General features: G+C 43.5%; 1 protein-coding gene across 1 annotated transcript in view; it reads right to left on the bottom strand.

Annotated features, from left to right (window-relative positions):
- Nucleotides 1-4,198: 4,198 nt before the first annotated feature.
- Nucleotides 4,199-13,955, bottom strand: part of SAXO1 (stabilizer of axonemal microtubules 1) — a 100,551-nt gene continuing 90,794 nt past the window's right edge. Inside the window, exon 4 of the mRNA XM_019934096.2 lies at nt 4,199-5,202. Coding sequence (XP_019789655.2) covers nt 4,199-5,202 — 1,004 coding nt within the window. The remainder of the gene's footprint in view (nt 5,203-13,955) is intronic.

Genomic DNA, 13,955 nt, shown 5'->3' with positions numbered 1-13,955 from the left:
TAAAAATGGGGACTGCTGGAAGAATCACTGACAATGGGCCCCACCTTCCCCAGCCTCTAGACACTGCCTGGCATAAGATCTCAAAGCCAAGCCAGGGGGGCCCATCTTCAAAGACTTTGACCCCTGTGAAAATGCAACAAGCAGGAAAACGGAGATCCTTCAAGCTATTCTTGGTGCTGTATTTATGTCATAATTGGGAAGCCAAGTCGAAAGACGGTTCCTGATCTTCAAAAAATACAAGTGATGTGCCAGGGTCTTTATCCACACAGGTGGCCCCACTGGAAGGTGAACCAGGGGATAAGGGGCTCCCTGGCCACCTAGCCTGCTGACACAGGGCTGCCCCGTACAAAGCACGGGCAGGAAGACACCATCGTCAGGAGTGGGACAACCCAGCAGATGCCCCCGGGCACCATATGCTACACCAGCAGACCACATCCACCCCACCCAGGGTCTCCACACCAACTAGTCCCACTATCTCCAGCCAATCAGCCTCACCCTGAGGCCCCGCCTTCCTTAAGCAGGATAGAGTTTGCCATCTTTGGGCTTTAAAAGCTCCACCTGTTTTCTTCTCCAGAGCCTCATCCTCAGAGCATATTGGATTCTGCACTGGAGCAGGTTCCCTGCTTGGCCATAACTTTTCTTCGTGTTTGATTTCTGGTCTCTAATAATTTTTCTTTTATAACATGCTGAAAGCCTTGAAAACCCTGTGCTTTCGTAGGTGATTAAGCTCCCACATCATTCCCACAAATGAAAAATACATGAAATAAATTATAAATGTATATTTCAAAAGAAGGCAACGTGTTTGAAGTCTTCCATCATTGGAGTTTGTTGAATAGGATGCTATGGGGTATTACAGCAGCGTGTGCACGCACGTGCATGTGTTTTCACAGCTGCTAAAGAATCTTTCTCCCACAAACTCTTATATGGGAGTCCAATACACAGAACTGATCACAAGAAGCTACCATGGCAAAGCAGGGGAGGGGAATCAAGGCCCCATCTGCGCAGCTCACCTTCTCTTTCCCTTCTCGTGGCCCAAGTAACTTCCTAAAACGACATTTCCAAGGAGCACAGTTAGCAACCCTGCCTCGGAACAACTAAAAAGTAAACTTAACTATATGAAAAAAAAGGAGGTACTTTAACTTTATAAAATATACAAAATTTAAAACATGAGCAGTTATCCTTACCTGCACACTTGTGAACACTGACCAATAAAATCACAGGTAAATTCAGCCAGGCGGAATTCAGCCATCACCACCACTGTCTTCACCACCACCGTCCTCATCCTCACCTATGTTTAATAAATTAAAGGTGAGCCAGGCCTGAGTGACTGAAACATACTCAATCATTCAATCCAAACAACAAAACCATGAGACCAGCATTGCTATTATCCACATTTTAAAGAATTTGACCAAGGTCCCATAGCTAGTGGGTGACAAGGGCCAAGATGCAAGCCCAGGTCTGCTGGACTCTCCTTGCACACTCTTAGTCATGGTGTTCCACTAGTACCCATAATAGCCACTTGTGTCCTTCTTTATGTGTTTTATGAATTTTTTTTACTTGTATTAACCACTTTCATAAGAAGGAAGACAGGTATCAGAGGGAGAGCCAACTCCTTAAGTCCTAAAGAGACAGGTAAGGCAGGGATGCCCTGGGTGGCTCATCTAGCCTGGGATCACCATGGAGGTGACCCCAAATGTACCAAAGGAAGGGCTCAGAGGAAATTTCTCACCCCAAGGGGACTCAGTGCTCCTGAATCAGCCAGGTCTGCACATCCTTCTTCAGCTTCTTCCCTTCCTACTCATCAGACACATTAGAAAAGCTTATTAGTTTTGATATAACCACACACTATCATATAACTATACTAAGAAGACGGGGGAGAGAAGGAAGGGACGTAAAAGAATTAATATTCCTAATCTACCAAAACAGACAATGTCTAAAATTGATAAGTCAGGGACTTCCCTCATGGTGCAGGGGTTAAGAATCCGCCTGCCAATGCAGGAGACAAGGGTTCGATCCCTGGTCTGGGAAGATCCCACATGCCATGGAGCAACTAAGCCCGTGCACCACAACTACTGAGCCTGCACTCTAGAGCCCGTGAGCCACAACTACTGAGCCCATGAGCCACAACTACTGAAGCCTGCACCCTAGACCCTGTGCTCTGCAAAAAGAGATGGCACCCAATGAGAAGCCCACTCACCGCAACTAGAGAAAGCCCATGTGCAGCAGTGAAGACCCAATGCAGCCAAAAAAAATAAATAAAAATAGTGAGAAAATATTTTTTAAACTTTTTTTTCATTAAAAAATAAAATTGATGAATCAACAGACAGCAGTATATTATTTAGGAATTTGAAGGAAAATATTAGCAGAAACAGATCCAATAATTTACAAATTGTTCTCTGGGGAAGTCATAGTAGAGGCCAAGGGGCAGCTACTTAAGAGATTGCTACATTTTTATAAGCATTTTAGCACCATTTGGTGTTTCAAATCAAGTGCCAATATTTGATTTGTGAAAATGAAACAAAAATAATAAAACCTACCCTCCTAAGTGGTCTCCTTTAGCTTAATGGACTCCAGAAAGGAGTTGAGACAGAGACAGTGTGGTTTGATGTGGTTTGTGGAGCCATGCGATCTGAGCCACTGCAGATGGGGGGGTGCCTGGTGTTGGGTGAACAGCCCTGGATCTTGAAACAGAAGACCTGGGTTCCAATCCTGGCCTTGGTGCTCCAAGCTCTGTGGCTTTCCGCAAGCTGCACAATCTCTCTGAGCTTCTTTACCACGTAAGGGCAGGCATCCAGACCTGATATAACCAAGAGGATTAAATAATATAGATCCCAACCCAGAGAAGCACACCTCGTGAGAAGAAAAGGGTGGGGACCTGAATGTCTGGGCCAGGCAGGTGAGAGCCATGGAAAGACAGACTTGGATAAGAGACACAGGTTTCTTGCCTGTGAACAGGCACTGAGCTGAAATTTCCCCTCTCCCCTCCACACTGTTCCCCAGTTCCCTGAGCCCATGGAGTATATTTTAGGGTTCCACAGACTCAAAAGAGAGGTGGGTATCCCAGGTGTCAATCTGCATCCCTCTGTATGAGGCTCACCCAGACCCTGAATCCATCTGATCTTGGCCTGGGCCCTCCTGAACAAAGTCCCTCCTTGACTCTTCTGAATTAAAAAAAAAATCTCCAAACTACTTAGCCTTAGGATCAAACCTTAGGCCCCAAAGAGGAACCTCCAGCCCTTTCTCCAGGATAGGATCCAGCTCACCACTGTGTCAAGCCTTGTGAGAGGTCTGATCACAGCTGTCATTTTAGGACAGGCAGGTCCAGGAACCAGCCCAAGCTGAGGCCATTTTTTCCAGGTTCTGAGCATTTCGAAGAGCTCACAGCTCAAGGGCCAGCTGCCAACTGCCTGGTTGCCAAGGGTCCCTTTTTCCCCCTCCTCTCCCTGGACTCAGAGCCTGCGCTGGTCTGGGAGTGAGAGAGGTCTGGCAGGTCCATGCTTTCCTGGGACTGCCATAGAACCTCTTCCTACCCCTCCAACTCCCATGACCAGACCCACACCCATTGAGACAACACTGCTTGTGCTCATATGCCATGATGTAAAGAGGTAGAAAGATGCCCTGTGCAACAGCCCTGGGCAGAGAGAACCCAAAACAAGACTCCAGATCAGGCCCAAGGCACTCCCACCAGGACGCGGAGGCAATGAGAGAGTTAGGCTGAAATCTCCCCGAAGCTCGCAAAGAACACAGCCTGCTCTCTGTGTAGACAGCATGTGGGGTGAACATGTGGACCTGCAGATTCGATCCCCCCAAAGTAAAGTTTATATTCTTTGGCACTTCATACTCGGCAAGGGTTAATCATAATGTCAATTAATACAATGATTAAATTAATAAAATACATCTGGATGGGAAAAAAAACCCTCAGAGACCAGCTTTGATTCCATGAGCACAAGGTAAGGGACCCAAGAGGGGGAGACAGCAGAAGGAGGGTTAAGGGGACTAATTACCCAGTGATTAAATGTCATTTTCCTTGAGTCAAGTGATTCTCATTTTATTCAAGTGTGCTGGAAACGATGGTGAAGATTTCTTTTTTTTCATTTTGGGGAATTCTTTTTTTTTTTTTTTTTTTTTGGTCCAACGAATAGCTCAATCATCTGCTTTTAAAAGTAGTCTGCAATTTCTAAATTACAATCTTTCAAAATCAAGCTGACACTGTCAACTCCTGCTGGTTAGGATTTTCTGAATCACCTACAGAAAGACGGCTGCTCGGCCGAGAGCCTGTCTGGGAAACTGGCCTGTATATTCTGTGCCCCAAAGCATCTGTTTTCTCAAAGATGTAGCCGGGAGGCTCAGGGTATGAAGCCAGGCACCTGCTCATTTTCTTAGGAGTAAAGCTGATGGTATATGTGGTCTGGCCCTCCACAGGGATATTCCGTCGGAGGCCAGACCAGGCGGGCTTACAGCTTTTGGTAGTGACGGGAGGGCAGGGCACATAGTGGGCTCGTGTGGTGGTCAGGTGGTCCAAGGGCTCGGTGGGACGTTTCAGCTGCGAGACGGGCTTGACTGGCTTGGTCTGCACGCCGACCCACTGCTTAAAGTCCTCTTTGGTCGTGGTGGAACTTTCAAAGCGGCCACCCTTCTTGACCGAGAGCACCGGTCGGCAGGACTGAGCTGGGGCACCCTTAGGGTACGTGTAGTGGGCCTGCACTGTTGTCAGAAGGTCCATCTTTTCTTCAGGAGCGACATAGGTGGCGGGAGCTTTGGAGAACATCCGGGGCGTTGGCCAAGCTTGGTACTTATCTCGGAATTCGCTGGTGTTAGAGAACGGCGTGTCCAGCACGCTAGGCCTCTCTGGAGGTTTCAAGCTCTTGGCTGGCTCCCCCATCAGGCCCCGGTATGACTCGTTGTGAGTGGTAAGGCTTTCAAAGGGGATTTCACAGGGCTTGAACTTCTCCGGCTCATACACATAGCGTTTCTCCATGGGGTGGGCCACGTAGCTCATCTTGTAGTCTGTCAGATCCTCCAGGGGGATGTTACAGAGCCTGAGTGCGGCCGGAGGCTTACAGCTCTTGGTGTTCACCAGGCCCTTCATGGAGTAGTCATCCTGGTGTGTGGTTCGGCTATCAAACTTGGTTGACGCTGGCCGGTAGCTGTGTGGCACACGAAGCAGTTCTCGTCTTGGTTGGTTCCAGGGTAAATAATCAGCTGAAAATAAAGCAGAAGTGGTCATCACTCATAAATCCAGTCACTCAACCTGCATGTATTCCAAGAAGCCCCAAAGCCACAAGCCAATCTCCAGTGAGATGTTCCCTGAGACAAAGAACAGAGTAGATCCCTGCTACCACCTCAACCAAGGGCTTGGTGTTCCAACTTTGTGGTATCTGAGGGCTGCTGTGCGGAAGAGACAAATTTAGAGGAGTCTCATCATACCCACAAGGCTGCATGCGGGGATTTTAGAGCGTCCACAGCCGTGGGAGGATACAGGGAAGCGATTCCAACAGAGAAGTCCAACCGCTGGTTTACCCTGATCCAAGAACAGTTCCACTCCTCTAAGGGGAAGGTGGCCTCTGTGAATCAGCAGAGTGGCTGTGAAGGTGCAGGCAGGGCAGTGAGACAGGGGATTCACAACCCACCAGTGCTGGGCCACCAGCCAGACCTACCAGGCCTCCCTGGTCATCCGTGGCGTGACAGCCATTAAGTCCCTATAATCTACGCAAATCAAATATGGCGCTCCAAGGGAATAAGGGCACTGTGTTGGCTAGCCAACTCGGAATCCACAGGGAATTCTCTTGCCTACAACTTTACAAAGAAAATGAAAGCAGCTTCCCAGGAGTCTTTGAGGTATATAGCCAACACCAGTAGAGTCCACAGGCACACTTTCTTTAAACAGCTTTCTTGAGGTATGATTTGTGTAACATAAAATAAAATGTACCATCCTTCATACACAATTCAATAACTTCTACAGAGTTGTGCAACTATCTATAATCAAAATCTAGTTATACTGAGTCACCTTGCTGTACAGCAGAAATTAACACAACATTGTAAATCAACTATACTTCAATAAAAAAATAAATTTAAAAAATCTATTTGTAGGTGGGAGGGAGGGAGACGCAAGAGGGAAGACATATGGGAACATATGTTTATGTATGACTGATTCACTTTGTTATAAAGCAGAAACTAACACACCATTGTAAAGCAATTATACCCCAATAAAGATGTTAAAAAAAAAAATCTATTTGTAAAACATTTCCATCAACCCAAAAAATATCAATCAAGCCCATCTGCAATCTTCATTCCCATCCCTGGGCAACCATTTATCAGTTGTTGGTCTCTATAAATGTGCCTTTTTCTGGACATTTCCTATAAAGAGAATTGCACAGTAGGTAGTGTTTTGCATTGGCTTCATTCACTAAGCATGTAATGGAGGTTTATCCCTGTCATAGCATATATCAGTTCACTCCTTTTTATTGTTGCATAGTACTAGAGTATATGGATATACCAAATTTTGTTTATCCATTCATCAGCTGATGGGCATTTGAGTTGTTTTCACCTTTTGGCTATTATGAAAATTTCTGCTATGAACATTGACAGACAAGTATTTGTGTGGATATATCTTTTCATTTCTCTTACATAGATACCAAGAAGCAGAATTGATAGGTTATATGTTAAATCTATGTTTAACTTTTCAGGATACTGCAAACTCTTCCAAAGTGGGTGTGCCAGTTTACTTTCCTACCAGCAATGTATGAAGGTTCTCATTTCTCCACATCTTCAACACCTGTTATTATGGTTTGTTTTTTAATTATAGACATTCTGTAGTGGGTGTTTAGTGGTATCTCATCGTATTTTAATTTACATTTCCCTGATGACTAAAAATGTTGAGTATCTCTATATGTGCTTATTAGCCATTCATGTGTCTTTTTTGGCAAAATATCTACTCAAATCCTTTGCCCATTTTTTAAAACAGTTGTTTGTCTTATTTTTGAGTTATAAGAGTTATTTGCATATTCTAGATACAAGTCCAATAGCAGATATGTGATTTGTAAATAGTTTTTCCCGGTCTATCACTTATCATTTCATTTTCTTGCTGGTATCTCTTGAAGCACACAGAGGTTTTGAATTTTCATCAAGTTCAGTTTTTTCCCTATGTCTTAGCCTAAAAGATTTAAAATTTTACCTTTTACATTTAGGTCTCTAACACTTTTTGAGTTAATTTTTTAGTATGGCGTGAAGTAAGGTCTATGCTCACTTTTCTGCATGTGGATATCTAATACGTCAGCATCATTTGTCAAAAAGACAAATTTTCAGTTCTTTTGGTTTGATTTTTACATATAAAATTTAGGATCACTTTGCCAATTTCTGCAACAACAAGCCTGCTGGAATTTTGACAGGAATAGCATTAAATCTATAAATAAATTTGGGTGGAACGGTATCTTAACTGTATTGAATCTTCCAGTCTACGAACATGGACTATCGCTACCTGTTTCCATATTACTTCTCTCGGCACTATTTTGTACTTTTCAGCGTACAAGTCTTACATTTATTTTTTTTAACTTATTACAAATATTTTATTCACTTTGAGGCTATAATGAAAACTGTCCTTAATTTTGTTTTCAGATTTTCAATGCTAATATATATTTTTTCAATGCTAATTTTTATATATTGCTCTCCAACACTGACACACTGATGAATTCATTCTAGTAGGTTTTTTTTTGTGGATTCTTTAGGATTATCTTATCTGAGAATAAAGACAGATTTACTTCTTCCTTTCTAATCTAGATGCATTTATTTATTTGTTTTTCTTGCATTACTGCACTGGCTAGAACCTCAACTACAATGTTGAATAAAAGAGGTGAGAACTGCTATCCTAGCCATGTTCCCAATCTTAAGGGGAAAGCATTCAGTCTTTCCACATTCAGTATGATGTTGTCTATAGGGGTTTTTGTGGAAGCACTTTATCAGGCTGAGGAAGTTTCCTTCTATTCCTAGTTTCTTGAGAGCTTTTATGGGTATCAGATCTCGTCAAATGCTTTATCTGTGGCTTTCAATCATGTAGGTTTGCTTTTACCTTATTAATATAGTATATTACATTAACTGATTTACTGATGTTAAACCAATCTTGCATTCCTGGAATAAACCCTACAGTTTCATAATTATTGGTTCTGTAGTTGTCTTTTAATTTAGAGAAAAGTATATATTTACCTATATAAGCAGTTGTATCAGTGCTCTTTATTCTTTGCATGGATTTGTGTTAACATTCAGTATTCTTTTCTTTTAGCCTGAAGGACTTCCTTTATTATTTCTTGTAAGGCAAGTCAGTGAGCTACAAATAAACTCAGTCTCTGTTTATCTGGGAATATATTTTCCCATCATTTTTTTTAACATCTTTATTGGATTATAATTGCTTTACAATGGTGTGTTAGTGTCTGCTGTATAACAAAGTGAATCAGCTATACATATACATATGTCCCCATATCTCTTCCCTCTTGCGTCTCCCTCCCACCCTCCCTATCCCACCCCTCTAAGGTGGTCACAAGGCACTGAGCTGATCTCCCTGTGCTATGCAGCTGCTTCCCACTAGCTAGTTATTTTACATTGGGTGGTGTCTATATGTCCATGCCACTTTCTCACCTCGTTTCCCATCAGTTTTGAAGCATAATCTTTAATAGTTATAGAATTCTTGGTTGACAGGATTTTTTTTCCTTTCAGTACTGTGAGTAGGTCACACCACTGTTTCTGATGAGAGGTTAGTTAGTTATTGTTGTCATTTCCCCGTATGTGATGAGTTGTTTCTCTTTTGCTCTTTTCCAAATCTTTGGCTTTCAACAGGTTGACTGTTATGTGAATAGGGGTGGATCTCTTTGCATTTCTTCTCTTTGGATTGTGCTTCTTGGATGTGCAGATTAGTATTTTTCATCAAACTTAACAGTTTTGACAATTAAATACTTTTCTGCCCCTTCTTCTTCTGGGCCTCCCATTATCTGTCTGTTGGTACACTTAATGGTATCTCGCAAGTCTCTGAGTTCATTTTTCTCAATTTTTTCTCATTCTTCAGATTGGATAATCTCTACTGAGATCTCCATTTTCATGGATTCTTTCTTCTGTCAGCTCAAATCTGCTATTAAGCACCTCTAATGAATTTTTTTATTTTGATTACTGTCCTTCCCATTGCAGTTTTCATTCAATTATTTTTAGGATTTCCCTTTATAGTATTCTCTATTTGACTGGAAACTGTTTTTATATTTCCCTTTATTTCTTTAAACAGGGTTTCCTGTTGTTCTTCGAACATATTTATAATAGCTACTTTGAAATATTTGTCTGCTAGGTCTAACATCTGGGCCTCTTCAGAGACAGTTTCTATTAACTGCTTTTTTCCTGGATAAGACTTCCCTGTTTCTTTTTAGGCCTCATCATCTTTTGTTAAAAACTCAACATTTTGGACAATATGCCTCAGCAACCCTGGATTCTGATCTTCCACCGGGAATAGTTTTTGCTGTTTGTTTAGTGACCTGCCTGCAGTAATTCTATAGAGACTTATCTCCCCTGCAATGCGCGGCCACTGATGTTTTTGCTGAGTGTTTTCTTTTTAATTGATTTTATTTTTAAGCCTAGGTTCCTAAGAGCCACCCTCTATCAGCACAGTTTAGCAATCAGCCTATGATTCACCAGAAGTTATACTTCATCACCTTAAGCCGCTAAGGCTTTCACCATTTGCTAATGGATCCGTGTGTGGGTTGGAGAATAGAGTCAAAGATCGGGCAATTAACAAGTCTTCCCCGGCTTTTATTTTCTGCTGGGCTGTCTCTTGTCTCCTCTGCACATGCACTAGGCATCATATCCAGCCAGGAAAGATGAGTAAATAACTAGACCCTTTCTCTGATCTCTTGAGCCTGCACACTGCCTTGCCCGTATGCACAGTCTTCCAGACCACCAGGAATATGTATGAGCTTATCAAGGCCTACTCTGTGTCTGTCTCACTCTCTGGATCTCTCTGGGAAATTTCTGACTCTTCTACTGGACTGCTGCTTGCTTCAAGTAGTACTGCAACCTCAGACTAACTGCACAAGTTGTCTTCCCTGGTTATTTTGCCATTCATCTCACAATTTTTTTATGGGAATGCCTGCGTATGTACTTTACTCCAATCAGCCCCCACTGGCAGCAGAGCTGCTGGTTTTCACAGCCCAGCCTACCCAGGCAGAACCTACCACACAGAGGGAACTTGGGGGAGGGGTGATGGAAGCAGCCCCAGGATAAAATACCACACACCCCCACTGTTCATAACAAGGTTTAGTAGTTTTTCCTGAATAAATGGTTCTCAATTTGTTGTATGCCTTTGGTTGATTTCCAGAGTCCTAAAATGATTGGTTTTTACTATTTTGTTACTTTTTTGGGAAGAGAATTTGTCAGGCTCTTCACTCTACCACTCTGTAAGGCCTGACATACCCCACCCCCCAGGCACACTCTTAAGCTTATTTTAGGCTAATAATACTACCAGCTATTTATTTTAAATTGGCTTCATTTTAATTGAAAATCTAATCTTTCTCCAAGAGCCATTAATGGCTCTATCAGCATCTTGAAAGCATTAGGGGGCCTTAGAGGGAACCATCTCGCTGAATATAAACCACATGTTTCCCCCTCAGACTTTAAGCCTCACTGAAATGGGGGCATCTACCTGTAGATGCCTACACACTGCCTCAAGGTGCCTGGGGGTGGGTAGGACAGGGTTTTCTGGCCCTCTTCTGGGATGGATGAAGTGTTACGAAAACAGGTTCCTAAACTGAAAGTTGCCTCATGTGATTTCTGATACCCAACAATACAGCTGAAACCACATTATTATCTAACCTCCTAACTTCCTCCACCCAGCATATATTACAAAAAACCTCCACAGGACCCTGAAAACCTCAGAATTCCACATGACAAACTATTCACATGCCTGAAAAGCCACCAGTAAAAGCCCTTCAGGACCAGAGTGTCATGTGTGTAATTGGCAAGAACCTCTTTAAAAGAGATTCCATTCAATAATGTGTCTTTAAAAAAAAAAAAAAAAAACTTAGCTAAACCTGAAGCTGGGTATCAACTAATTACACTCTCAGTCTTTCCAATTGCACAGCGTTTTGAAAATGTCAAAATTACAACCAAATGCTACTGGAGCATATATTACTGGTGGTTTTCTGGAGCCCAGTAGAGGTGCTGGCCATAAGAGTAGTAAGAGAAAACTTTGAATATTTTTCCTATGGAACCAATAGTAAGCAGAGCATATAGACGTAATATAGATGCACCCATTGAAATACATATATTTAATGACCTTGGTCTTTGATTTCTATTTTCCCCTCCTTTGTAAGGAGAATCAATGTATGGCCACAAAACTATGAAGGTTGCTACGAAAAAGACTTAGGAAAGCAAATTTCCACAAGAGAAACAAGTCATCAAATGAGTGATAAACCAAGAGATAAGGCAAGGGTGTGGACCCTCAAAGATGCGTGAGGCTGTGCAGGACCAACCACAGGGCAGAGCAAACGTCATGGGTCTTCTCTAATCTTCACTCCTGCTCTTGGCCTGCACCCACAGAGTAACAGACCTGATGGGGATTTGCGCAAATCTAATGCCAAAAGGTGTCACCTGGAGCCCTCGTAAACGGTGATCCAGAACCATTCGTTCATTTGTTCCCTCACTAAACACACCTTTGTTGCTGCATCTCCTGTGCTAAAAACTGTAAGTACGTGTTTGGCATTCAAGACCAAGTTTTGGAAGCCACTGTATCATAGAGGAGTCATGGAAAAAATAAACCACTGAGATTATATGATATGGGAAGTATTATTCAAAAAACTAGTAAGACACATAGGCTGCAAACTGACACCTATAGGTGAGTTCTCATGACAAATACGTTCTCTTTGACTACAAACTGATTTGTTTCTTTTTAAACCTGAATTTCAGAGGAGAACTATGAAATCCACCCTCAAGTACATAGGTAGCCAGAATAAAAGCAAAGGGTTGAGACTTCCCTGGTGGTACCGTGGTTAAGAATCTGCCTGCCAATGCAGGGGACACGGGTTCGATCCCTGGTCAGGGAAGATCCCACATGCCACAGAGCAACTAAGCCTGTGTGCCACAACTACTGAGCCTGTGCTCTAGAGCCAGCAAGCCACAGCTACTGGAGCCCGTGCACCACAACTACTGAAGCCCACACGCCTAGAGCCCGTGCTCCACGACAAGAGAAGCCACCACAATGAGAAGCCAACACACTGCAACGAAGGGTAGCCCACACTCACCGCAACTAGAGAAAGCCCATGTGCAGCAACAAAGACCCAACACAGCCAAAAATTCAAAAAAAAAAATTCGCCTGCCAATGAAGGGGACATGAGTTCAATCCCTGGGCCAGGAAGATCCCACATGCTGCAGAGCAACTAAGCCCATGCACCACGACTACTGAGCCTGCGTGCCACAACTACTGAGCCCACATGCTGCAACTACTGAAGCCCGCGCGCCTAGAGCCTGTGCTCCGCCACAAGAGAAACCACCATGATGAGAATCCCGTGCACCCCAGCGAAGAGTAGCCCCCACTCACCGCAACTAGAGAAAGCCCGTGCACGGCAACGAAGACCCAACACAGACAAAACTAAAAAAAAAAAACAAAGGGTCTAAGCCTGCCTGGTTCAGAAGAGTCCTGTTGCTACTTCACTGGTATACATTCATTAAATACGTGTAAGTAGATAGCAGTTAACAGGTGCCAGAAGTTTAAGAAAAATAAAAGAGAAGAAAATAAGGTTTTCTCAATCTTAACTTTCTCAGTAGGGAAAAGTCAGCCATGATTCAGTTTTAGCAGCGGAATACTATCCTCTGGTTTGCAGAGGGCAATTTGAGATGTAACTGTTTGGAGAAGGGGAGGAATATGGGAGAGCTGGAGGTAGGAGAGATTAAAACTTAAGTATTAGGATTGTTTTTTTTTTTTTTTCTCCTGTGTGTTGATTTTGAGGGGTGAGTATTTTGTGGGAGGAAGTGGGGGGACTTTCCTTAAAATAACACCACTAGGCTACTCCATCCTTGCCAACCCCTAAGGAAAGCAAGGAGCATTTCTCACCCCTAGACCTCTCCCTGCATGTAGGGCAAGGCGGGGAAGGAAAACTGAGCTGAGCAGGCAGTTGTTCTGAAGAATCTCTAACTATTCCAAGATGTGTAAATCCAGGCAGCCCACAGGGAGGATGTGGAAAGTAGAGGATGTAGTTGGATGAGCCCGACCAAGTCCCTGCCCCTCCCCCAGTGAAGGAAGTGCTCATGGCAGCTTTGTTTTTTCCTGGTTCTCAGCATCCATTTTTGGCCCTCCTGTAAACACTGGATGAAAAGGGAGACAAACGAGCCCTGCAGAGGCCTGAGTGCCATCCCACCACATGCCTGGTTGTGCTGACCCCTTAGTAAAACATCTGCTATGGTGCCTGCTTTGTTGAGGGTAACAGGCAAAGAAAAAGATCCCCGCCCTCCAGGAGCTTGCAGTCTAGCCAAGGAGACAATGTTAAACAAAATTACAAAATGAATTACAAAACAAGCACCTAACAGGGTGTGTTTGGTCTGGCATGAGGGAAGGTCTGGGACTCCCTCTGAAGGTGTGATCCTTTCGCCACTCGTTGAAGGATGATGCTGGACAGGAGACAGGAGGACAGCTCTCTAAAGAGGGAAGAGCAGTGCAAAATGCCCTGAGACAGAAAAGAAATAGAGCAAAGGAACTGAAAGAAGTTCCTGTGGTCGGAGCAGAGGGGCTCAGGGAGAAGGAACCAAATCTGCAAGGAAGCAGAGGATTTTATCCTAAGAACCATAATAATTACTTAAGGAGTTTTAGGCAGAGGTCACGTGAGATTGCCATCTGCAAAAGCCCTCTCTGCTTCCATTCTGTGGACAGTGGAGATGAGCTGACAAGGTCGGAGCGATGCTCAGGCACATGTCCAGGTGTAGACATGGAGAAGACA

Source organism: Tursiops truncatus, chromosome 6 (genome assembly GCF_011762595.2).
Source record: "Tursiops truncatus isolate mTurTru1 chromosome 6, mTurTru1.mat.Y, whole genome shotgun sequence".
NCBI lineage: Eukaryota > Metazoa > Chordata > Mammalia > Artiodactyla > Delphinidae > Tursiops > Tursiops truncatus.
Note: the sequence above shows the minus strand (reverse complement) of the source record. Positions and strands in the feature narration are given on the sequence as shown.